Genomic DNA, 23,697 nt, shown 5'->3' on the forward strand with positions numbered 1-23,697 from the left:
GAGAAATGCAAGTAGCAAGGTCAGTGTGTAGGTTACAGTAGTCGGGAAGGATAACAGAATGCGTTGCTCATTATTGTCAGTGGTCAGTGTTTGGGAGACAGTTTGTGTAAAGGGAGGTTAGCCAAAGCCAACCAGAATGGGGGTAAATCAGATAAGCACCATGTGTAGCTGGTGGGGTCACTGATCCCATCTCCTGTAACTGAAGCTGAACAGTAAAATCTGTATTTAATGTATTCATGTGCCCAAGTCCAGCCCAATGCTTGAGCCAAAGATTTTCTAACTAACCCGTACCTTCTCAACCTGGGCCCAGCCTGAGATGGAACTTGTCTGAGCCTATCTGGCCGCTCCAAATACGCCCGAAATGATGCCAGAATCGGAGCAGATTCTGGGGAAATACCCACCAACATAAGAGAGAGGAGCAGTGAGCCCAGTTCAGCCTGCATCTAAGGCATTCACCAGCTTTTTGGCCCATGGTGTAGGACTAGCCTAGCCTACTCCTCTCAACCTGTTAGTAAGCTGCCGTCAGTGTTCTGGTCCAGCCCACTGCTTAAACTGAAGTCTTTTTGAGCCTCTTTCTACAAACTACCATTAAAGGGGAGGGAAAGTTTAAAACTAAGCAAACTTTATCAGATAGGTCTATGTAAATAAAGCTATAAGCACTTACAGAAAAGCTGCACTGAGTCCTCTATCAAAACAAACAGGATTTATTTTCTTCTTTAGTGTACATATGTTCTTCTGTGTCAGACATCCTTCTCTCAGAAAATCCTTCAGGGCATGGCAAAAGTCTGTTCAGTTTGTTCCTCTCTTTCCCTCCCTTTCTTCTCCTCCTCCTCCCCCTCCCATCATAATCTCTCTCTCCCCCTCCCAACTGTGCTGAGAAATCTGAGCTACCAGCAGCCAGAGCTGCAGCATTAAGCTACTGAGACCAAGCTAAAATGGCAGCTGCTATCTTAAACAAACAGAGGGAGTTTCTAGGGCTGTTTACTCAGGTATGGTAAAGCTTTCTGCAGAATAAATAATGTTCTAGGTGACATTAATATGGCGAATATATTCGCAGTAAAATGCCAAAATGACTTCCTTTCTCCATTATTGTGCCCTAATCCAGCCCACAGCTTGTTCCGCTCACTGCTTGAACTAAAGATTCTCTGAACCCCGGCCTGTAAGCTGCCGTCCGAGTGTTTTAGTCGGCCCACTGCGTGGCCCAATACATTACACTCTGTAAGCTGTTGCGCGTACATACTAATCTACAAACTTTTCTTTTTCCCGTCATTTATTTTTTAGGGATATGGGAACCAAAAGAATCCAAATTATGCTGCTGAGATCATTACTCATGGTAAGCCTTGGGCAATGCCCAATATGATAAATCCTTTCTTATTTATAGTCCATTTGTTGTACAAATTATTAGTTGCTTTGTAGTATCTCGAGCGGTACCAGTGGGTTGAACTTAGTATTCCCATCATGCCTCATAATGTAGATTAGTTCTCAAAACAAGTGTTTTCTCATCATGTTCCAGAGCATCACTTTAATATCCCCGAGATGAGCGCAGTGTGTTTTATTAGCGCTTGAATGTTCTCTTCTCATGATAAATATTATTATGTTAATCCATTTATATTAATGTAGCAAATCTTTTTGTGTTGCTTGTAGGAAAGCCTCTTACTATTGCTGCTTTCCCATTCTATCCTGTTGGTCTTGCAATTTCTTATCCAATCCACAGCCTGGTTGCTAGGGTATGTAGAAACCTTAGTGACCAGATGATAGAGGCTAATTGCTAAATACTGCTGTCTAAATCATATTGAAATGTAATTTCAAGTTGAACTTGCCCTTTAAAACACTGGTTTATAACAACGTGTAGAGAAATGGGATCGTAATAGTGCTACTATAGCTTCTGATCCATCCACGTCATTGGTTGCAGCCACCAGAAATATTGCCCATCTTTGGTCATTTTGGGTTAACCCCAAAATGGGACCCATGGGTTCAAATACAGAGGGTTGTTTGATTCTGGTTCCCTATATTATACATTTTCTCATTATTCTTTGCAGGTGACTTCAGGGTATAAAGCAAAGACTATTGCCGCAGCGCTCCCCCCAGCCTTTCTGGACCCCCTCCTGTCTCCTTCTCTCATGGAAGACTGTGAACTGAGGCAGCTCGTTCTTGAAATACTGCACAATCTGATCGATCGCCATGACAACAGAGCTAAATTAAGAGGCATCAGGTATCGGTCGTTAAACAAATCCAAGCAAAACAAGCTCTGCAGCTTTGTGTGTAGTGTTACATAGTATTGCTTAGCGTTTGTATGGAAAAGAAACCCTTAATAGCATATTGTATTAATGAATAATAGTCCCAACCAGGTGACTGACCTGTCCCATTAGGTGCCCCATACAGACACTAATTAATAGCCAAGCAATTAATTCACACGGCATAGTCATGTCAATAACATCCCACCCCCCCCATTGAATCTGCTTCGTTTCGGTTTCCTTCATAACCTGATTGCTTTACAAATGAACGTGAAGTTTCCTTCACCGTTAAATTGTTGGATTTCTGGGGTTTGCACGTGTGTTTGCAGTGCTAGTGATCTTGTCACCAACTATATGCACGAAAATCAAAACATTTTGTTTCCTACCTGTCAACTTTCCTCCCCCTTCACTTTCCCCACTCCACATCCCCTTTCCTTTTCTTGCCTTTCAAATGTCTCCCTTCCCCATGTGTACACTTTGCTCCCAAGCAGTCACATTGTCTCCATTCCCATGTCTTTACCTTCTCATCTCACAATGTTCCTCCGTCCCCACTTGTTCCCCATCTCTCAGCTTTCCCTTTACATTCCTTCACTTGAATGTCCAGCTTTCCTCCTTCCTAATTTCAGAGCCTGCTCCCTCCACATGTCTAGCCTCTCATTACCTTCTTTCAAATTTCTTCCTTCCCATCTGTCCTTCCCCATCTGTACACTTTGCTCCCATCTGTCCGATTGTCTCCTTTCCTGTCTCTTTTCTTTCCTACTCATCTCACCACGTTCCTCCCTCCCCACTTCAGAGCTTTCCTCCCAATTCTTCCCTTTCCTCATCTTCTCTTTAATTTCCTCCTTCTCCATCTATATAATGTTTCACATCTCTCGGCTTTCACCCTTTTCCATTCCCTTACTTTCCTCCCCATGTCCAGCTTTCCTCCATCACCATTTCAGAGCCTCTTCATTTCCAGCCTTTCCTCACTTTCTCTCAAATTTTCCTTACCTTCCATGCCTCCCCATCTTTCAGGTTCCCCTTATTCCAATTTCTTTACTTTCCTCCTCATCACACAACGTTCCTCCATTCCTGTCTCTACACTTTGCTTCCCTTTCCATCTCCCCCTTCTCTCGCCATCCATCTCACCCCCTCACTCTTAGTTGGGATCAAGTACAGGTACTGTTTTATTATTACAGAGAAAAGGGAATCAGAATAGCACTCAATAGTAAGAAATCCAAGTCCGGCTTGGGACTCCTCCAGTTACATGGGAGTAGGAGAAACAATAGGTTAGCTGAAAGCAGTTCTAATGTGTAGCGCTGGCTGAAAGCTCAGACTCGGGCACAATGCACTGAGATGGCGCCTACACACCAATATTACAGCTACAAATACGTTTGTTGGTTCAAGAAAAAAAAAATTGTAGAGTGAATTATTTACAATGTACATTGTGTAATTTAGAAAAAAAATCGACACCGTAAAAATTATGACAGAAACCCTTTATCTCAGTGGAAGCTCTAAGGAGAAATAATGGCTGTATGTGGATAGTGTAGGTCCATGTAAACATGTCAGTTGTGATTTTTTGTGTTTTTCCAGAAAATGCTGCATTCATTTATTTATTTTTATTCAGAATAATTCCTGATGTTGCCGACCTCAAAATAAAGCGTGAGAAGATATCCAGGCAAGATGTGAATTTTATGAAGAAGGTAAAAGCATTTTTTTATTTTACTGTTAATTAGAATTTCAGTAAGGATGTGTTACATAGATGATTTCTGATTGGGTTAAGACCCACTTCTGTGAAACAGCATATCCCAAACAGTGAAGCCTGTCTCCGTTGTGAGACTCCATACTCTCTATAAATGGCTCCTGACTGAACCCAAATATAAAAGTCTACATCAGTGACCCCCAACCAGTGGCTCAGGGGCACCATGTTGCTCCCCAAACCTTTGGATGTTGCTCTCAGTGCCCCCAAACCAGGTAGTTATTTTTGAATTTCTGGCTTGGAGACAAGTTTTGGTTGCATAGAACCAAATGTACTGCCAAACAGAGCCTTCTGTAGCCTGCCGGTCCACATTTTGCTACCAAATAACCAATCGCAGCCCTTTTTGGGCACCCCTATGTGCTTGTGTTGCTCCCCAACATTTTTTATATTTAAAAAAGCCTGAGCATACCCCTCTGTCTGTCCCACCTATTACACAATATGCCCAACCCCGTCCATCTCCCCTGCAAAAATTCAGGGTTGTTGCGTCTCTGTGTGCCCCCCCACTGCAACAGGGCCCCATAGAGAACACCCATCCTGCTTAGGACCACCAGTGCAGGTCATAGCAAAAGACAGATACTGCTTTCACAGTTGCAAATAACTAAATTTACTACCCCTTTAAAGGAGAAGGAAAGTCCAAAAATGTGGTTAGGCAGACAAGTTGGTGAGCATGTACTTTAAAATTTATTGCTGATCCTGGTACTTTACTCAGGGGCCCATTCATTAAAGTCCGAATAAGTGTGTGCTAACTGTGCATTATTTCCACAATATTTTCGTTAATTTGCGCGACTTTTTCATGATTGGTGTCAATTTCCGTGACAAAATCGGACTTGTCGCAACGAGTATGAACATTTTGGAATTCATTCAAGCTTTGGCATTGTGACTATATCTTTTTGCCAGGTTGGAGCTGCAGAGTGCCATTGAGCCCTATGGGAGACTTTCCTTGGGCCGGGTTGGAGCTGCAGAGTGCCATTGAGCCCTATGGGAGGCTTTCCTTGGGCCGGGTTGGAGCTGCAGAGTGCCATTGAGCCCTATGGGAGGCTTTCCTTGGGCCGGGTTGGAGCTGCAGAGTGCCATTGAGCCCTATGGGAGACTTTCCTTGGGCCGGGTTGGAGCTGCAGAGTGCCATTGAGCCCTATGGGAGGCTTTCCTTGGGCCGGGTTGGAGCTGCAGAGTGCCATTGAGCCCTATGGGATGCTTTCCTTGGGCCGGGTTGGAGCTGCAGAGTGCCATTGAGCCCTATGGGAGGCTTTCCTTGGGCCGGGTTGGAGCTGCAGAGTGCCATTGAGCCCTATGGGAGGCTTTCCTTGGGCCGGGTTGGAGCTGCAGAGTGCCATTGAGCCCTATGGGAGACTTTCCTTGGGCCGGGTTGGAGCTGCAGAGTGCCATTGAGCCCTATGGGAGGCTTTCCTTGGGCCGGGTTGTAGCTGCAGAGTGCCATTGAGCCCTATGGGAGACTTTCCTTGGGCCGGGTTGGAGCTGCAGAGTGCCATTGAGCCCTATGGGAGACTTTTCTTGGGCCGGGTTGGAGCTGCAGAGTGCCATTGAGCCCTATGGGAGACTTTCCTTGGGCCGGGTTGGAGCTGCAGAGTGCCATTGAGCCCTATGGGAGACTTTCCTTGGGCCGGGTTGGAGCTGCAGAGTGCCATTGAGCCCTATGGTAGACTTTCCTTGGGCCGGGTTGGAGCTGCAGAGTGCCATTGAGCCCTATGGGAGACTTTCCTTGGGCCGGATTGGAGCTGCAGAGTGCCATTGAGCCCTATGGGAGACTTTTCTTGGGCCGGGTTGGAGCTGCAGAGTGCCATTGAGCCCTATGGGAAACTTTCCTTGGGCCGGGTTGGAGCTGCAGAGTGCCATTGAGCCCTATGGGAGACTTTCCTTGGGCCGGGTTGGAGCTGCAGAGTGCCATTGAGCCCTATGGGAGACTTTCCTTGGGCCGGGTTGGAGCTGCAGAGTGCCATTGAGCCCTATGGGAGACTTTCCTTGGGCCGGGTTGGAGCTGCAGAGTGCCATTGAGCCCTATGGGAGACTTTCCTTGGGCCAGGTTGGAGCTGCAGGGTGCCATTGAGCCCTATGGGAGACTTTCCTTGGGCCGGGTTGGAGCTGCAGAGTGCCATTGAGCCCTATGGGAGACTTTCCTTGGGCCAGGTTGGAGCTGCAGAGTGCCATTGAGTCCTATGGAAGCTCCCAAAATCTTACTCGGTGCACAGCCCAGAGAGTCGGCACTCACAACACAGTCCGGCAAAAAATAGTTGAGTGTAATACAAGCGGGGCTTAGCAAAAATAACAGCAATGTTTCGGGGGCGTACCGCTTTGTCAGGCATCAGCTTCCAAAATCATGGGGACCTTAAGAGCTGGCCTGGCCCGTATGTCAAATTTTAAAATTCAATGTGGCTCCTGAGCCTAAAGGTTTGCCCACCCCTGCTCTAGAGTCAATATTATCCAGGCTAAATTGCATTCCATTGGAAACCTCATTTATTTTCTACGGCTGACTGGCAGCGATCCTGAAATCATTTCTCTGTTTACGAGGAAATGACTGAGGTTTAAACGTGTTTTGCTAAAGGTGCCCTAATCTCTTCAGATTACCGGCATTAACATAATGAGATGCTTGAATGCAAATTGGGTTTCTATTGAATCCCGCAATTACCGTATGTATTCGGGTAATTCCCATCTAATCACACTTTGCCTGAGAGTGCCAGTCGGTGGGTGCCATCTTTATCAAACCAATATGTGATCCCTTTGTGCTTATTAGCAGAGCATATTCCCTTGGTTTCTATGAGGCATAGCTTCATGTTAATAAGAACACGGAGCGGAAGCATGAACAGCGCTTCGGTTGATTTTTATTGACAATGGTGTTGCGTAGAGCAGCCGAAGTGCATGGAACGCTACAGAGGAAGCCATTAAGGCAGGCAAGCCTGTGAGCCCCAGGAAACAGCTTTGCTCCTGTCATCCTGTGATTCCTTTTAAAGCAGTACTGAGAAATGGGAAAATGGAAAGCAGGCTGAGATATGTCAGTAAATATGAGCACATAAATTGACAAGGAGCCGTGCAGGCAAGGGGTTATTATTATGGAGAGCAGCAGATTTATGCCTGTCAGTGAGCAGCATAAAGTGCCAATCAAATAGGGGTACCGTTTCCCACTGAGATACTAAGGATATGCCCTCCCTCTTTTCTCTAAGGCGCAGAGCGGTTCCTATCTGGAAAAGTCCTCTAGATTAAAGGGATTCTGTCATGATTTTTATGATGTAGTTTTTATTACTAAATGACACTGTTTACATAGCAAATAATTCACTCTACTATTTAACATTTTATTCTTGAACCAACAAATGTATTTGTAGCTGTAATATTGGTGTGTAGGCGCCATCTCAGTGCATTGTGCCTGAGTCTGAGCTTTCAGCCAGCGCTACACATTAGAACTGCTTTCAGCTAACCTATTGTTTCTCCTACTCCCATGTAACTGGAGGAGTCCCAAGCCGGACTTGGATTTCTTACTATTGAGTGCTATTCTGATACCTACTGGGAGCTGCTATCTTGCTCCCTTCCCATTGTTCTGCTGATTGGCTGCTGTGAGTGAAGTTTAGCAGATCATAAGTCATGTGGTTGAGGCCACCTCGGAAACTAAGAATATGTCTAGCCCAATGTTAGTTTTTAAAATTAAACAAAAAGTTCTGCATTGAAATCTGTTTTCAAAAGAACATGACTGATGCTTTTTGTAAAGAAAACATGTTTTTTTTTTGGCATGACAGAATCCCTTTAAGACTTTTTTTTTACATATTTAGGTTGGGCTTCCTATTAGTGAATAGTAATAATACAACTTATGGATCCTTTAAATATACAGTAAGCATAGAAGGGTATGGTTCATTGTGCATGCTAAACATTCCTTCTCTGAATGTTTATACAGATTGGTGGGAGCTACCATATCGCTTTCCTTGCATAGTACAATGTGAGTATATGGATTAGTGTTCATGCTGAATGTTCCTCATGTTGAATTTTCCATCCTGTTTCTCTTGGTACATGTAGGCATGGTCCATTATATGCAGAGAACATGGGTGTAAGATGGGTATAAGATGGCCATACATTTATAGATCCATATGTTTAAAGCTCCTATTAGCCAAGTGTTTGGGGAAAACCAGACATTAGACCATCAGACCTTCATTTCAAATGTTCCATTCTAGTAAGGGGTCCAACCTATGCATTGAGGTTGTCTGTGAACCAAATGCATGACCCAGTGTGTTCTTCAGCCTACTGGATTTTCCTCCGAGCGTGATCATTCTATGGTTAGCCCAGCCTACCCATCCATTTCATAGCCATCTTGAAATGACCTCGTACTTTAAATGCAATCAGTTCACAAACGTGATATACTTTATAACTGGCCTGGACTTTGATATATTTTTTTCTGCCCTAGTCCATTAGAAGGTATTCTACCCATCCTACTATCTGTATGCAGGGCCAGTCTCTGCCTTCCGAGCCCTTCTCTTCTGGTGGCTCAGTAGCAGTAGTTGGCAGATCCCTGACAATTGTAATTGGAATATGAAAAATAAGGTTTGCCCTTTTTTACGTGGAAAATAACCCATGGGGAAGAGGTGGTGCAATGATTAATCACCTTGAAGGAACTCTCTAGCAATTTATAGCCGGTGCTTCAAAACCCGATTCTGTTGAAGAACATGTGTGTGTGCAACATTGTGCTATGATATTCTTCCGAGTTCATAAATCACCCAAGAGGTTAACACTGGGTACCTAACGCTTTCTGTGTGCCTCGTATGTCCTTTACTGGCTCTTGGGGAGGAACCTGCAACGGTTATTACATTCTAAATGTGGTGACATTGTCCTTTTCCTTGTGAGACCCAGCAGATTGCCGTTTCCCCCCATGAAGAACATTGCGTCTGTCTCTTGCTGCATCATCTACAAATGAGTGTCTCTCCAACCGGGTATTATCCTCGCTGCCAGAACTTGTTGGGCTTTTTATTCCTTCCCTCTGAAAAATATATCCTCTTATCGTTCACATTGATCTGTGTGTTGAATTTGCCTAGGAGTGATTTCCAATCTTCCCTTCGGTTACCTCCACTGTGTGTCATGTTGTGTGAAAAATGGAAATGTCCTTGAGTAGAAAGGGTTGAGGCGTTAGGACCTGGATACCTGATAAAAATGCATGGCACCGCGGATGTAAGCTGACAAAATATTCTCTGTGGGGAACTTTTTCCGCCGCCCACACCGTCTCTGCTTGTCTACTTCTTACTGATGGATCTTAGGGGACCGGAGGTGACTCATCTCAATGCACCACGTACATTAGCTCTATATATATATATATATATATGTATAGGGAATAATATATTTTTTCATTTATGAGGAGTTCTCATTCCTTTTTGCAAAGATATGAAAGTTAATTTCATATCTTTAATGTGTTTGTATAAGTTATTCAGACAGGAGTTCATACAAGACATGGTTATTTTTGACCTGTAAATCTATCTGCTACGCGAGCCAAATCTCCTCTCCATGCTTCAAATAGATCTGCTGCGACCTGTGATTAACACCAGCTTTGCTTAACATTTGGATCCTTGGCATATACTCAAGTTAAAGTTCGGATGAATCAAGCAACGTTAAGATGTATTTTTTTCCTTTGAAACAGATGATCAATTTCCCATTCAAGCAGTCTCATAGCTACTTTCATGTATCTGGGGCTTCAGCTGTTGTTCAGTTAAAACGTCCAGCAGTAGAAGTTACAGTTGTTAAACCACTTTAGACATATTAAAGGAGAAGAAAAGGCATGTTATTGCCAATAGATTACTCACAATAATGCAAACTAGAATGCTATATTTATTCTGCAGAAAGCTTTACCATACCTGAGTAACCAGCCCTAGAAGCTCCCTCTGTTTGTTTAAGATAGCAGCTGCCATTTAAGCTCGTTCTCCGTTGTTTCTGTGCTGCAGCTTTAGCTGCTGGTAGCTAAGATTACACAGCACAGTTGGTAGGGGGAGCGAGAGATGATGGGAGAGGGGAGGAGCAAACTGAGCAGACTTATGCAGAGCCATGAAGAATTTTTCTGAGAGCAGGAAGTCTGACACATGAAGAACATGTGTACACAAAAGAATACAAGAAATCCTATTTTTCTTTTGATAGAGGACTTTCTGATAAAGCTTTACTTATTTTTTAACCTTTCCTTCTGTCATACCCTACTTTGTGCTATCTTGGCCTAATTTTACTAACATGCTCTGATTTTTACATCTTTGCCTGTTGGTTCCATCTCGCTGTGCATTTCCTGTCTTGCTGTCTCTGTCTTGGCCTGCTGTCTCTGTCTTGGCCTGCTGTCTCTGTCTTGGCCTGCTGTCTCTGCCCTGGCCTGCTGTCTCTGCCCTGGCCTGCTGTCTCTGCCCTGGCCTGCTGTCTCTGCCCTGGCCTGCTGTCTCTGCCCTGGCCTGCTGCCTCTGCCCTGGCCTGCTGCCTCTGCCCTGGCCTGCTGCCTCTGCCCTGGCCTGCTGCCTCTGCCCTGGCCTGCTGCCTCTGCCTTGGCCTGCTGCCTCTGCCTTGGCAGTTTGCTCTGAGTTGGGCTCCACCAATGTTTTGTAAAACAGTAGTTTTTAGAGTCATTGCATGGTCCAAAGCCAGTCACTGGGTTCCCAGGTATTTAGCCATAGCATATTTTTTGTGGGTTAACTTTATCTGGAACAATGGTTAGTTCCTACTGTCTAGACTAATAATTGTGACCAGTCACAGTGTGTGGCTACCCAAGGGTTCCTGTTATAGACAACTGAATGTGACCTCCACAGGCGGGTGCCATACATTTTCCATGGTTTTCCAGGAAAACGTGGTGCACACGACCCTTACCTAAAGGCTCCAAAACTGAGGGGCTGAACCCCAGGAGTGGCTCACATTCTGTTTGGGGGCTTGCATTGTTGTGAGTGTGGGAGCTTGATTATATTTTGGGCTAGGAACATGATGTCTGATACATCATGCATTATTAGGATAAGAAGGGATTCTATAAATTAGACAGAATACAGCTTATGTGGTCGGATGTATCTTCAGCAATTCTCTTGACATAAAACACCAACCTTATGTTATATCAAAGCATTTCCCAGGTCAGAATTGAACAGTTCTTGCCATAGATGCAGCTTTACATTTCAATCACACACATCCAAAGAGCCGGCTTTTCATGTTGTGAGATTAAATAATCCTGTTTACAGAGGGACATTTCATGTGCAAATCTTTCATTGGATTGTCGGCAAAGGAATATCTTTGTTATATTGCGGAGCTGGGGCTGGTTATATATTCCGTTACTGTTACTGTGATGGATGTGGCCATGTAGCAGGTATAAATAGCAGAGCAGCAGAATATTACAAGGGGCTATAAATATAGTGTAGCTGCAGGGGTTGAATATCATTGATACTGGCTACAGGAATCTCATCCTATGTAGGCTAAGCAAACATCATGGCGAAAGAGTTTAAAACACATTATATATACTGAATGTATTTGTGCCGTAATAGATTCTTTATGAGCTGGAGGAAAAGAAACCTGCGTCCTGCTGTCACTTGAGAAAAAGAAGCCTTTTTATAGAACATTCCAATGTTCTAGTGAACAAAATGCAACATTGAAAACATCCTTATAATGTCAACTATACAAACAAGGTCATTGGTGGGAGAGTAGAGAGTGCTGCAGTTGGGAAGGAGTAAAGCTATTGCTTAAGATAACCAGATCCTATTGGGAGAAGCAATTTTGTTTATTGGGTTTTCCATAAACAAAATGAGGAGTAATAGTTCAGTGGCACTACACTATAAGAAAGAGATCAGGGGTCTCCAGATAGGGCTTCTCTAATATGCCCAGTGCCAGAGAGAACTTGCTAAACTAACCAACATGGTTCAGCAGCCTGCTCAGAGTTGTGTTCCTCCAACATGTATGAAACAAGACATAGCCAATGGGTTCATAGGAATTTTGCCTGGTTGGTTGCTTCCTATTATGGAGATAGCATGGGTCTCCAAATTGTGCTTCTCTAATATGCCCAGCGCCAGAGAGAACTTGCTAAACTAACCAACATGGTTCAGCAGCCTGCTCAGAGTTGTGTTCCTCCAACATGTATGGAACAAGACATAGCCAATGGGTTTCTTGGAATTTTGCCGGGGCTGGTTGGAGACTCATGCCATCTTCATAATAGGAAGCAACCAAATTGTTCTTCTCTAATATTCCCGGCGCCAGAGAGAACTTGCTAAACTAACCAACATGGTTCAGCAGCCTGCTCATGGTTGTGTTCCTCCAGAATGTAAGGAATATGGGTTCCAGTGGGTTCCTAGATATTTAGCCTGAGCTATTTGGCTGCTTCCCATTATCTACAATAATGGCCCCATAATGAAGATATCATGAGTCTCCAAATTGTGCTTCTCTAATACTCCCAGCACCAGAGAAACCTTGCTAATCTGACCAACATGGTGGTTCAGCCGCCTTCTCATGGATTTGTTTTTCCATTATGTGAGGACTATGACATATCCATGTGTATGTAAGGAACATAGCCATGCAGTGGGTTCCTGGGAATTTTGCCTTTGCCAATTTTCCCTGGGCTGGGTGGTTTCTTCCCATTATTCACACTGATGACCTATAAAGATGTCATGTGTCCCGCATGGCCGCCATTTTGCCTTCCTGCTGATCACAGTGCATCATGTGAGCTAACTAGTTTTTCCTGTGCTTCATATAGATACGTAGCTGAACAGGCTTTTGTACCTTATGGACGCTTAAAACATTGGGTGCTTTTATCTGTTATTAAGAAATGTCCTTTACCTAGGAGGATGTATAGCAGAGTCAGTGATTGTCTAGGACAGTGATCCCCAACCAGTGGCTCGGGGGCAACATGTTGCCTCCCAACCCCTTGGCTGTTGCTCTCAGTGCCCCCAAACCAGGCTGTTATTTTTGAATTCCTGACTTGGGGGCAAGTTTAGGTTCAATAAAAACAAGATTTCCTACCAAATAAAGCCCCTGTAAGCTGATAGGGTGCATAGAGGCCCCTAATAGCCAATCACAGCCCTTATTTGGCACCTCCATGAACTTTTATAGTGCTTGTGTTGCTCTCCAAGTTTTTTTATATTTGACTGTGGCTCATGAGTAAGAAAGGTTGGGGCCCCTGGTCTAGGAGAAAGAAGGGTAGGTGCTAAGTAAATGAGGAGAAATGACACAGGGAAGGAAAACCTATGAAGAAGATAATGAGACAAAGGAAAGAGAGTAATTAATGGGAGGAATATAATGATTTACAATAGAACAGGGAACTTGGGTTGAAGAAGAACCTTCCTTTATTCTGAGAGCAGTGATTCCTGCCTTCATTCCCACTGCTTACTTTTGTCCCTTTTATATCCTTTACCCTTATGTAACCCTTTCAACACTACCCCTTCCACCTCTTGAACCCTCTCTTAACAGAACTTTACTTACCCCAGAAGCCTCCTCTTGAAATCTGCGCCTTCCCTTCTTTGTATGTGCAACACCCTCAGGTTTGAAGCTCACTGCGTATATGGCCACTGTTTGAATGCAACAAAATATGGGGAATAGGAACCAATCAGCATCTAGGGAACTGAAGCTTGTCTTTTCTTGTGTGACCACAGGGCTGTGATCTGCTATCCCCCTCCTAATGTGCTTCTGGAAGGACCGGTGGAAGATGCCCACCCCTCAGTTGAAACATAGACAGGGACCATAGCAGATCAGTAGGGAGCTCCAAGGAAGGGGCCATTTTAAACATAATGATCATTTCTTAGGGTTAAACCAAAATCATATAGTATTTATTATTGCCTCCAGACTGGGAGTGGGTGAGTTCAGTGCTGTTATATGTCTCCTTCAAAGTCTTCAGGGTGATGAAGCTAGATTTAGCCAATCCTGAGAATCGGAACCTGTACAGTTCAGCCATAATGAATACCAGTATGTCTCCATCCAGCTCAACTTGTTTTGCTTTATTTTGTAGCACGGGCAGCAGTTGTACCGACACATCTACCTTGGCTGTAAGGAAGACGACAACGTCCATAAGAACTATGAGCTGCTCTACACCACTTTGGCCCTCTTGACCATTGAGCTGGCAAATGAAGAAGTCGTCATTGACCTCATTAGAGTTGCTATTGCTTTGCAGGTAAGTTCTAAATCACAGCTTCATCTTTAAGTTAACTTTTAGCATGTTATAGAATGCCCAGTTGGTTTTTGTTATTTGCCTTTCTTTTCTGCCCCGTTCCAGCAGGTCACTGAAAAAACTATTGCTCTGGGAGACTACAGTTTTATTGTTATTGATACTTTGTATTACAGGTATGGGACCTATTATCCAGAATGCTTGGGACCTGGGGTTTTCCGGATAAGGGATCTTTTTGTAATTTGGATCTCCACTTAAGTCTGCTAAAAATCATTTAAATATTGAATAAACCCAATAGGACTCTTCTGCCCCCAATAATTATATCTTAGTTGGGATCAAGTACAGGTACTGTTTTATTATTACAGAGAAAAGGGAATCATTTAACCATGAAATAAACCCAATAGGGCTGTTCTGCCCCCAATAAGGGGTAATTATATCTTAGTTGGGATCAAGTACAGGTACTGTTTTATTATTACAGAGAAAAGGGAATCATTTAACCATGAAATAAACCCAATAGGGCTGTTCTGCCCCAATAAGGGGTAATTATATCTTAGTTGGGATCAAGTACAGGTACTGTTTTATTATTACAGAGAAAAGGGAATCATTTAACCATGAAATAAACCCAATAGGGCTGTTCTGCCTCCAATAAGGGGTAATTATATCTTAGTTGGGATCAAGTACAGGTACTGTTTTATTATTACAGAGAAAAGGGAATCATTTAACCATTAAATAAACCCAATAGGGCTGTTCTGCCTCCAATAAGGGGTAATTATATCTTAGTTGGGATCAAGTACATGTACTGTTTTATTATTACAGAGAAAAGGGAATCATTTAACCATTAAATAAACCCAATAGGGCTGTTCTGCCCCCAATAAGGGGTAATTATATCTTAGTTGGGATCAAGTACAGCTATTGTTTTATTATTACAGAGAAAAGGAAATCATTTTTAAAAATTAGAATAATTTGCTTATAATGGAGTCTATGGGAGATGGCCTTTCCATAATTCGGGGCTTTCTGGATAACGGTGCTACTCTATTTATGTTCCTGTCCCCCTTTTAAACCACCGCCCAGTTCCAAGTTAAATTGGACCCTAGTAACAATAAAGCTGCTGGAACTCCAACAAAGAGAGTGGCTGAACAAAAAAGCTAAATAATTCAAAAACAGCAAATAATAAAAAAAAAAATGAAGACCAATTGCAAATTGTCTCAGAATAGCACTCACTACATCATACTAAAAGTTAATTCATTCCCATTCTTTTATCCACAGGCACATTACATACATTAACTGTACTAGATACATTGCTTTTTGATAGAGCTTAGAATGAAAGTAAAGATATTGAGTTTTTTACTGGCTAGGGTATTACAGTAGCAGTGTTTGGCCCCGGGCCCTATCTCGGCTGCCAGTACGCCAGGTGCAAAGTACACGCGGCGCTGCAGAAAAACAAGGTGATGACACTAAACCACATTTAAATACATTTGTGTTATGATCCTGAACCAGTTAATTAATGGGATGTGAGAGTGCCGGCTGTCTCGAGGGCTGCAGCGCTGTCAGTGATGAAACATTTAATTGACTTGGCATCAGTCTGGGGAGAGACATGTGTTTGTGTCTGTGCCCAGTGTACACCATGCGATTGGTGCTTCCCGATAAACCTCATCCTCCTCTCTCTGTCCTTGTTTGCTCTTCACTTATAGGCATGCATTATAGGGCAAGGGCAAGCAGTCCCACTGGCCTGGCTTCTGTGTGAGAGGTATCGCTACTGCTCGGTTTATGTTTATATCCCATCAGTTTATGTAGAGGTCAATGGGAGTTGTCCTAGGCAAAGCCAAGCCATATTTTTCAGTTTTCAGATTTTTTTCAAACTCACATGTCTGAAGTATTCGATTTTATTTTTTTATTTTTTTAACCAGTTTTCCATATTAATAAACACACAAGCATTCAAACTGCGAGTTTATTTGAATTAGAAAAACATTCCTGAATTCAAAAACTTTAAAATTGATAAATAAGCCCATTAATGTCACCATCAAAAGTCACTGTTTTGTGTTTTGACCAAAATGGCCCTCGATTGTCCTCTATAAACAAACCTCTCTATAACAAAACTCTCTTCTCTTTTTATTCTGTTCCATTACCAGGATATAGCGATTACTAATGAAGACAACCTTCAGATGTTTAACCGCTGCGGCATCATGGCCATGGTAGCAGCCTATCTGAACTTCCTCAGCCAGATGATTGCTGTTCCTGCCTTCTGCCAGCACGTCAGTAAGGTACAGTATAATGGCGCAAAGAGACAGACATACACATCATTTAGGTTTGTTCATGAGGGTATTAACCTTTGAACGATGTTTGTTAGTCCAGCCATGCTTTATAGCTGGGGTTCAGACATTGTAGAAGACTCACATTAAAGGGAAACTACACCCCCAGAATGAATACGTAAACCAACAGACAGTTTATATTATGTTAAGTGACCTATTAAAGAATCTCACCCAACTGGAATATATATATCAGTAAATATTGCCCTTTTACATCCTTTCCCTTGAGCCGCCATTTAGTGATGGGCTGTGTGCTCCCTCAGAGATCAGCTGACAGGAAGTGATGCAGCTCTAACTGTAACAGGAAGTAGTGTGGGAGCAAAAGGCAGAACTCTGCCCATTCATTGGCTGATGGGGCCTAGCATGTATGTGTGCCTTGGCTTGTTTGTGTGCACTGTGAATCCTAAGATCCCAGGGGGCGGCCCTTAGTACTTAAAATGGCAGTTTCCTATTTAGGATTACCCAATGGCACATACTGCTAAACAAGTATATTTATATGAAAATGGTTTATTTAGATGAAGCAGGGTTTTACATATTAGCGGTTTATGCAATATATTATTATAGAGACCTACATTGTTTGTGGGTATAGTTTGTTACAGTGCAACAGAATATTGCTTGTCAAAGCTTAGGAAAGATTGGGCTTCGTTAGTACCCCAGGGCAACCATATCCATTTAGCAGGGAAGATCTGTGCCCTGAAGATGCCCCAGTAGCCCCCCATCTTCTCTCTGCTGATTCCCAGCACATACTCTGGGCTACTGTCACTTACCTGAGCTTAGGGACCCACTATATCCAGTTATATATACACAATACAAGGAGATGTATCTATCAACCCTGTAGCATCAGTTTCTATGACAGTAGAGCCTTATTTTCTGTTTGATGATTCCCAATGACTCCTAAGCATTTCCTCCGGACAAGCCAGAGAACACTGAGCATGTGCAGTGCCACTGACATGGCCTAACTGCAGCCAAGATAAAGAGCTGCTATAGACAGGCCTAAATCATTACTGTTGAAATTTAGTGCTGTTTAAGTTCTCCTTTAATAGCACTAACTGAGCAGGGTTCTCCACCGGTGCAGCCGTCCCGTCTGTTTGAATCGGACAGACAAAGGATCCCCATTCCAGACTCTCTGTTAAACCAACCTACGAGTGGGCCGGAATGGCAAGAACGCCAAGGAATAACACAGACGAAATTCATTTCTGTCACATAGTTATGATGGCTTTTTCTTCTGGGTGATTTATCAGTTGAAGTTGTTTTGGCAGGCAGATCAATAGGCCTTTCAGCGGTAGCTAAAGGAGCTGTCTGTCTAAAAGTACTGAAATTATACGGCTTTGAACCTTTGTTGTGTAAGGCTCGCGCCTTCTCCTTTGTCTTTTTTTTCCCCTTGAAGTTCTAGGTTATTTTTCACCTTTATAAAACTCCAGACTTCCATGAGAGCAAAATATGTGTTTCTCCTCTGAAAAAATAATCCAACAAAGGGAAAAGCGCCGCCCAAGATGTAGCTGTCATTTTTTTACTGTATTTATGCCGCATGTTTTTGCATTCTTTTGATTCCTTTTTGTGTAATTGCAACTTTGCCAGACATCATTGACTCATGATGCTCGTAGAATATTTTCTTTTAGCGAGCTGGAATCCAAAACTATGTGTGAACCAACAAGCACAAAACAAACCCTGTCCTAGGCTCACCCTACTGCTCTCTCTTAAAGGGGAACCCTCACCCCCACAAAGCTGTATAATAAAAGCCCTTTACAAATTAAACATGCAACCCAAATTCTTTTTTTAATTAAATCATCCATACCTGTTATAAATGTGTTTAAAAATCTGAGCTGTCAATCATATATTGCCTGCCCCGCCTCTATGCCGCTGGCATAGAGGCGGGGCAGGCAATATATGATTGACAGCTCAGATTTTTAATTACAATTACTTTTACTTTCCATTCAGCACTTCATAGATATCGCCTGGATGGCAAATGCAAGCACAAAACAAACCCTGTCCTAGGCTCACCCTACTGCTCTCTCTTAAAGGGGAACCCTCACCCACACAAAGCTGTACAATAAAAGTCCTTTACAAATTAAACATGAAACCCAAATTCTTTTTTTAATTAAATCATCCATAACTGTTATAAATGTGTTTAATAATCTGAGCTGTCAATCATATATAGCCTGCCCCGCCTCTATAAAAGTCCTTTACAAATTAAACATCTTATTTTTAATTAAATCATCCATAACTGTTATAAATGTGTTTAAAAATCTGAGCTGTCAATCATATATAGCCTGCCCCGCCTCTATGCCGCCCCGCCTCTATAAAAGTCCTTTACAAATTAAACATCTTATTTTTAATTAAATCATCCATAACTGTTATAAATGTGTTTAAAAATCTGAGCTGTCAATCATATATTGCCTGCCCCGCCTCTATGCCGCCCCGCCTCTATAAAAGTCCTTTACAAATTAAACATCTTATTTTTAATTAAATCATCCATAACTGTTATAAATGTGTTTAAAAATCTGAGCTGTCAATCATATATTGCCTGCGGCATAGAGGCGGGGCAGGCAATATATGATTGACAGCTCAGATTTTTAATTACAATTACTTTTACTTTCCATTCAGCACTTCCTAGATATCACCTAGATGGCAAATGCATAAATATTTGGGGGTGATACAAAGCTTTGCCTTAATAACACTGCCCACAAAATGGCGCCGGCCTACTGGCTGTGATTGTAAATCCCACAACTGAAGGGAAAAAAAATGAAATGGTTTATACAGTGTAAGTAAAGTTTATTTTGCTCAACTAACATGATAGAAAAGGATTTTGAATTATTTTTTAGGGTGACCGGTCCCCTTTAACCTCCTCTAGTTACCTGTCCTTGCCATTTAGAGGGGGTGCTTTCACAAAAATTAACTTTATATAAATTTGTAATAATCAGTTTTTCTTGCCCCCCTGCTCCAGCTTTGTGTATGTGCTGGAGTTGGCTGAGTGAGCTGTAATACACCTGTTAGGAAAGGGAGCCGCCCATAAAAGATGTATTAGACCTACCTGTCGGTCAAAGTCTGACCCCCCAAGTTGAGAATGAGGAGACGGGTTGCTAATAAGAGTAACTTGGTTATTTCAGGAAAGGTACAGAATTTTTAACTGATAATATTTAGAAACTTCCTTTTTTCCATTATATAAATCTTAAAATTCAATTTTCAGGATAGTTCCCCTTTAATGCTTCTTATTTATCTACTCCTGTCCCTTAATGCAACAAAGACATCTCTTTTTTTTGCACGCAATCCACCTGTTGACTATGAAGATTTTCATTCAGCCAGGTCATGGTATATCTGGTATAAATAAAAGTGCCATTGTGATTGGATTAGTGGAAGAGTACATACGCTGAGAACTTCCCATACCAGTCAGTTGAACTGAAGAAGCTGCTCGGATGAGTAGTGAAATGTCTTCAATGATTACTTAACAAGTCCAGTTACTTATTTATACTAGATAACCCACCATATTTTTGTCATCTGCACTCACCCCACCCTGTCTTTCCTTCTAACCCCAGCCCATATCAGTTTCCTCCAACCCTCAAACATCTTCATGCCAACTCTAGACCACCCTACCACCACCCTCAAAATGACCCCGACAAACATACAATGGTACCACCATCCTCAAACATTTACCCACACCATCCACCCTCAGATGTTCCTCAGATGTTCCCAACCATCCATGTTTGGTTACATAAATGATCTGTAAGTCGGTGAGAAGCTCATTGAAATGTTAGATATAGTGCAGGACAATATTGTTTCTATTTAATAAAATAATATTGACAACATAATTAACATGTTCATAAAAGCTGATTTGACTTTGTCTTCCAGGTCATAGAGACCAGGAATATGGACGCAGCCTATTTCTTGCCAGAAGTAATTTTCAGAGATAAATACAGGTAAGTGCATCTATTTAGCTTCTTCCCTAAGGGAAACTGTCCCTCCTTCTGCCCCAAAATCTACCGTTCAGTACATGGCATAATAAACAGCTTTTATATAATTGGTCTTCATTAGTTTTTGTATATTGCTTTGAATTGCTTCTCAGCTGGGATGAGACTAATCCCTTCCAACGCAGGGGGATAATCATAATCCCTTCCACCTTCTTATTTCTGTGTCTTTTTGAAATGCAAAGTGATAAAAAGTGAAGAAAAAGGTTATTGATAACTAAATAAGGTACAGGTAAGGGACCTGATATACAGAACGCTCGGGGCCTGGGGTTTTGTGGATATGGGGACTATTTTTTTGGGATCTCCATACCTTGTGTCTACTAAAAAATCATTTAACCATTAAATAAACCCAATAGGATTGTTCTGCCCCCAATAAGGGGTAATTATATCTTAGTTGGGATCAAGTACAGGTATTGTTTTATTATTACAGAGAAAAGGGAATCATTTAACCATGAAATAAACCCAATAGGGCTGTTCTGCCCCCAATAAGGGGTAATTATATCTTAGTTGGGATCAAGTACAGGTACTGTTTTATTATTACAGAGAAAAGGGAATCATTTAACCATGAAATAAACCCAATAGGGCTGTTCTGCCCCAATAAGGGGTAATTATATCTTAGTTGGGATCAAGTACAGGTACTGTTTTATTATTACAGAGAAAAGGGAATCATTTAACCATGAAATAAACCCAATAGGGCTGTTCTGCCCCCAATAAGGGGTAATTATATCTTAGTTGGGATCAAGTACAGGTACTGTTTTATTATTACAGAGAAAAGGGAATCATTTAACCATGAAATAAACCCAATAGGGCTGTTCTGCCCCAATAAGGGGTAATTATATCTTAGTTGGGATCAAGTACAGGTACTGTTTTATTATTACAGAGAAAAGGGAATCATTTAACCACGAAATAAACCCAATAGGGCTGTTCTGCCCCCAATAAGGGGTAATTATATCTTAGTTGGGATCAAGTACAGGTACTATTTTATTATTACAAAGAAAAAGGAAATGTCGGTTTCTGTTTATGGATCCCCTACCTTTTTTTTTTTTTTTTTTAAGTCTCCTTGACACTACAGGGATTCATAAACCATAAAAAAAAAATTACCCAGTACATTAAAAATAGAAAGTTATGTGATAATCTTAAAATCCTTGAAAAATGGGAACACCAGTATAAGAAAGTATTGGCAAAAATGATAAAATGCAACAGCGCACACAGCCCAGAAATATTTGTTCTTGTATCCGCATTCAAGAAATCCCATCTTCTGAAGCTTTCATGCTGGATTAGAGACATTTAAAGCCTAAGGGAAAATATGTTCTGCAAATTAGGAAAATAATATTGGTAGCAAACGACTTAGCCACAAAACAGCCCCCGGGGCACAGTTATCACTGAAACATCATGGGGAAGACTTCATAGGAATACATTATGTCTCTCATTACCTCACACTGACTGGCGTACGGCACCTATTGCTCACTGTCTGCCATCTGTGTCCTTATCCATTCTTCGGCTAAGTAGGAACCTGCTCTATAAGGTGGTAAATAACCTGGGAACTGGTTATGTTCCCATAACCAGTATAGCCAGTAGCGATATGTTGTACAGGTATGGGATCCGTTATCCGGAAACACATTATCCAGAAAGTTTCAAATTACAGAGTGGCCATCTCCCATAGACTCCATTATAAGCAAATAATTATAATTTTTCAAATGATTTCCTTTTTCTCTGTAATAATAAAACAGTACCTGTACTTGATCCCAACTAAGATATAATTACCCTTTATTGGGGGCAGAACAGTCCTATTGGGTTTATTTAATGGTTAAATGATTCCCTTTTCTCTGTAATAATAAAACAGTACCTGTACTTGATCCCAACTAAGATATAATTACCCCTTATTGGGGGCAGAACAGCCCTATTGGGTTTATTTAATGGTTAAATGATTCCCTTTACTCTGTAATAATAAAATAGTACCTGTACTTGATCCCAACTAAGATATAATTAGCCCTTATTGGGGCAGAACAGCCCTATTGGGTTTATTTCATGGTTAAATGATTCCCTTTTCTCTGTAATAATAAAACAGTACCTGTACTTGATCCCAACTAAGATATAATTACCCCTTATTGGGGCAGAACAGCCCTGTTGGGTTTATTTCATGGTTAAATGATTCCCTTTTCTCTGTAATAATAAAACAGTACCTGTACTTGATCCCAACTAAGATATAATTACCCCTTATTGGGGCAGAACAGCCCTATTGGGTTTATTTAATGGTTAAATGATTCCCTTTTCTCTGTAATAATAAAACAGTACCTGTACTTGATCCCAACTAAGATTTAATTACCCCTTATTGGGGGCAGAACAGCCCTATTGGGTTTATTTCATGTTTAAATGATTTTATAGTAGACTTAAATGTAGCCCCAGGTCCCGCGCATTCTGGATAATAGGTCCAATACCTGTATAAGAATATGCAATACATAATAAGACTTTTCTGTTATTTCTGCTGTGTAATACCAGTAGAATTCTGCCACACAGGCCGATCAAACATGCAACTGAGCGAGTTAGCAGATTATTGGGGCCCTCAGAGAGGCCTACCAGACTGATATCTTACTGAAAAATGGGCAGATGTCAATCAGGCAGGTTTTAAAAGTCCACCGGGGCGAGGAACACATAGGCTCATTGATATAGCCCTCACCTCGACGGCCTACATTCCACCAATGTGATTGACCACTTGGACTTTGGGCCAAGCTATCGGATCAATCCAGTATCACCCACCTCAAGGTGAGCATATCAGGGAAATATCCACTCATTTGTCATTGTGTATGGCCACGTTAAACAGGAGGTACAGATATGGATCTGTTTTATCTGTATAATTAATGGCCGATAAGTGCAAAGGTGGTTACATGGGCTGATAAAAGCCACCAACGCTCTCCCTCCACCCAGAAATCTGGTCAATTAAACACAAACATGGGCAGATGGTAGCCTGTTGGGTCAAAAATTGTCGAAGGTTCATTAGTGTAAATGTAGCAGCCTATGGTAGGTACAAATGTTAATACAATTTGGTTGTACATTTGCTGTTCCTAAAGGATAAGTAAGCCTTTTATTTTAAAATTAATGGGTATAGTCCCCAGAATAACATACTTTTCTCCTTGCATCTAGATTTATTATGTTTCTCTGTTATAAGCAGCTGAACTGCAGTTTACTGACTTCCTTGTCTGATATGAAGCCCCACCCTCTTTTTCTGGGCCCTCCTCCTCTCTCTGACTATAATGACCTTAAAGAGGTGCCCACTGGTGATGCTGACTGCCTCTGCTCTAATTAAAATCCAGTCAGACATGTACAGTAGGAACCTCTTTGAGCTCATAATAGTCAGAGAGAGGAGCGTTCAGAAAGCAAA

At 42.0% G+C, this 23,697-nt stretch overlaps 1 protein-coding gene across 1 annotated transcript in view; it reads left to right on the plus strand.

Moving 5' to 3' along the window:
- efr3a (EFR3 homolog A) overlaps positions 1-23,697 on the plus strand; it is a 96,870-nt gene that overhangs the window by 64,118 nt on the left and 9,055 nt on the right. Inside the window, exons 12-17 of the mRNA XM_031903528.1 lie at positions 1,282-1,333; positions 2,040-2,212; positions 3,841-3,916; positions 13,895-14,056; positions 16,180-16,311; positions 20,203-20,270. Of these exons, the coding sequence (XP_031759388.1) occupies positions 1,282-1,333; positions 2,040-2,212; positions 3,841-3,916; positions 13,895-14,056; positions 16,180-16,311; positions 20,203-20,270 (663 nt within the window). The remainder of the gene's footprint in view (positions 1-1,281; positions 1,334-2,039; positions 2,213-3,840; positions 3,917-13,894; positions 14,057-16,179; positions 16,312-20,202; positions 20,271-23,697) is intronic.

This window comes from Xenopus tropicalis, chromosome 6 (genome assembly GCF_000004195.4).
Source record: "Xenopus tropicalis strain Nigerian chromosome 6, UCB_Xtro_10.0, whole genome shotgun sequence".
In the NCBI taxonomy this organism is placed as follows: Eukaryota; Metazoa; Chordata; class Amphibia; order Anura; family Pipidae; genus Xenopus; species Xenopus tropicalis.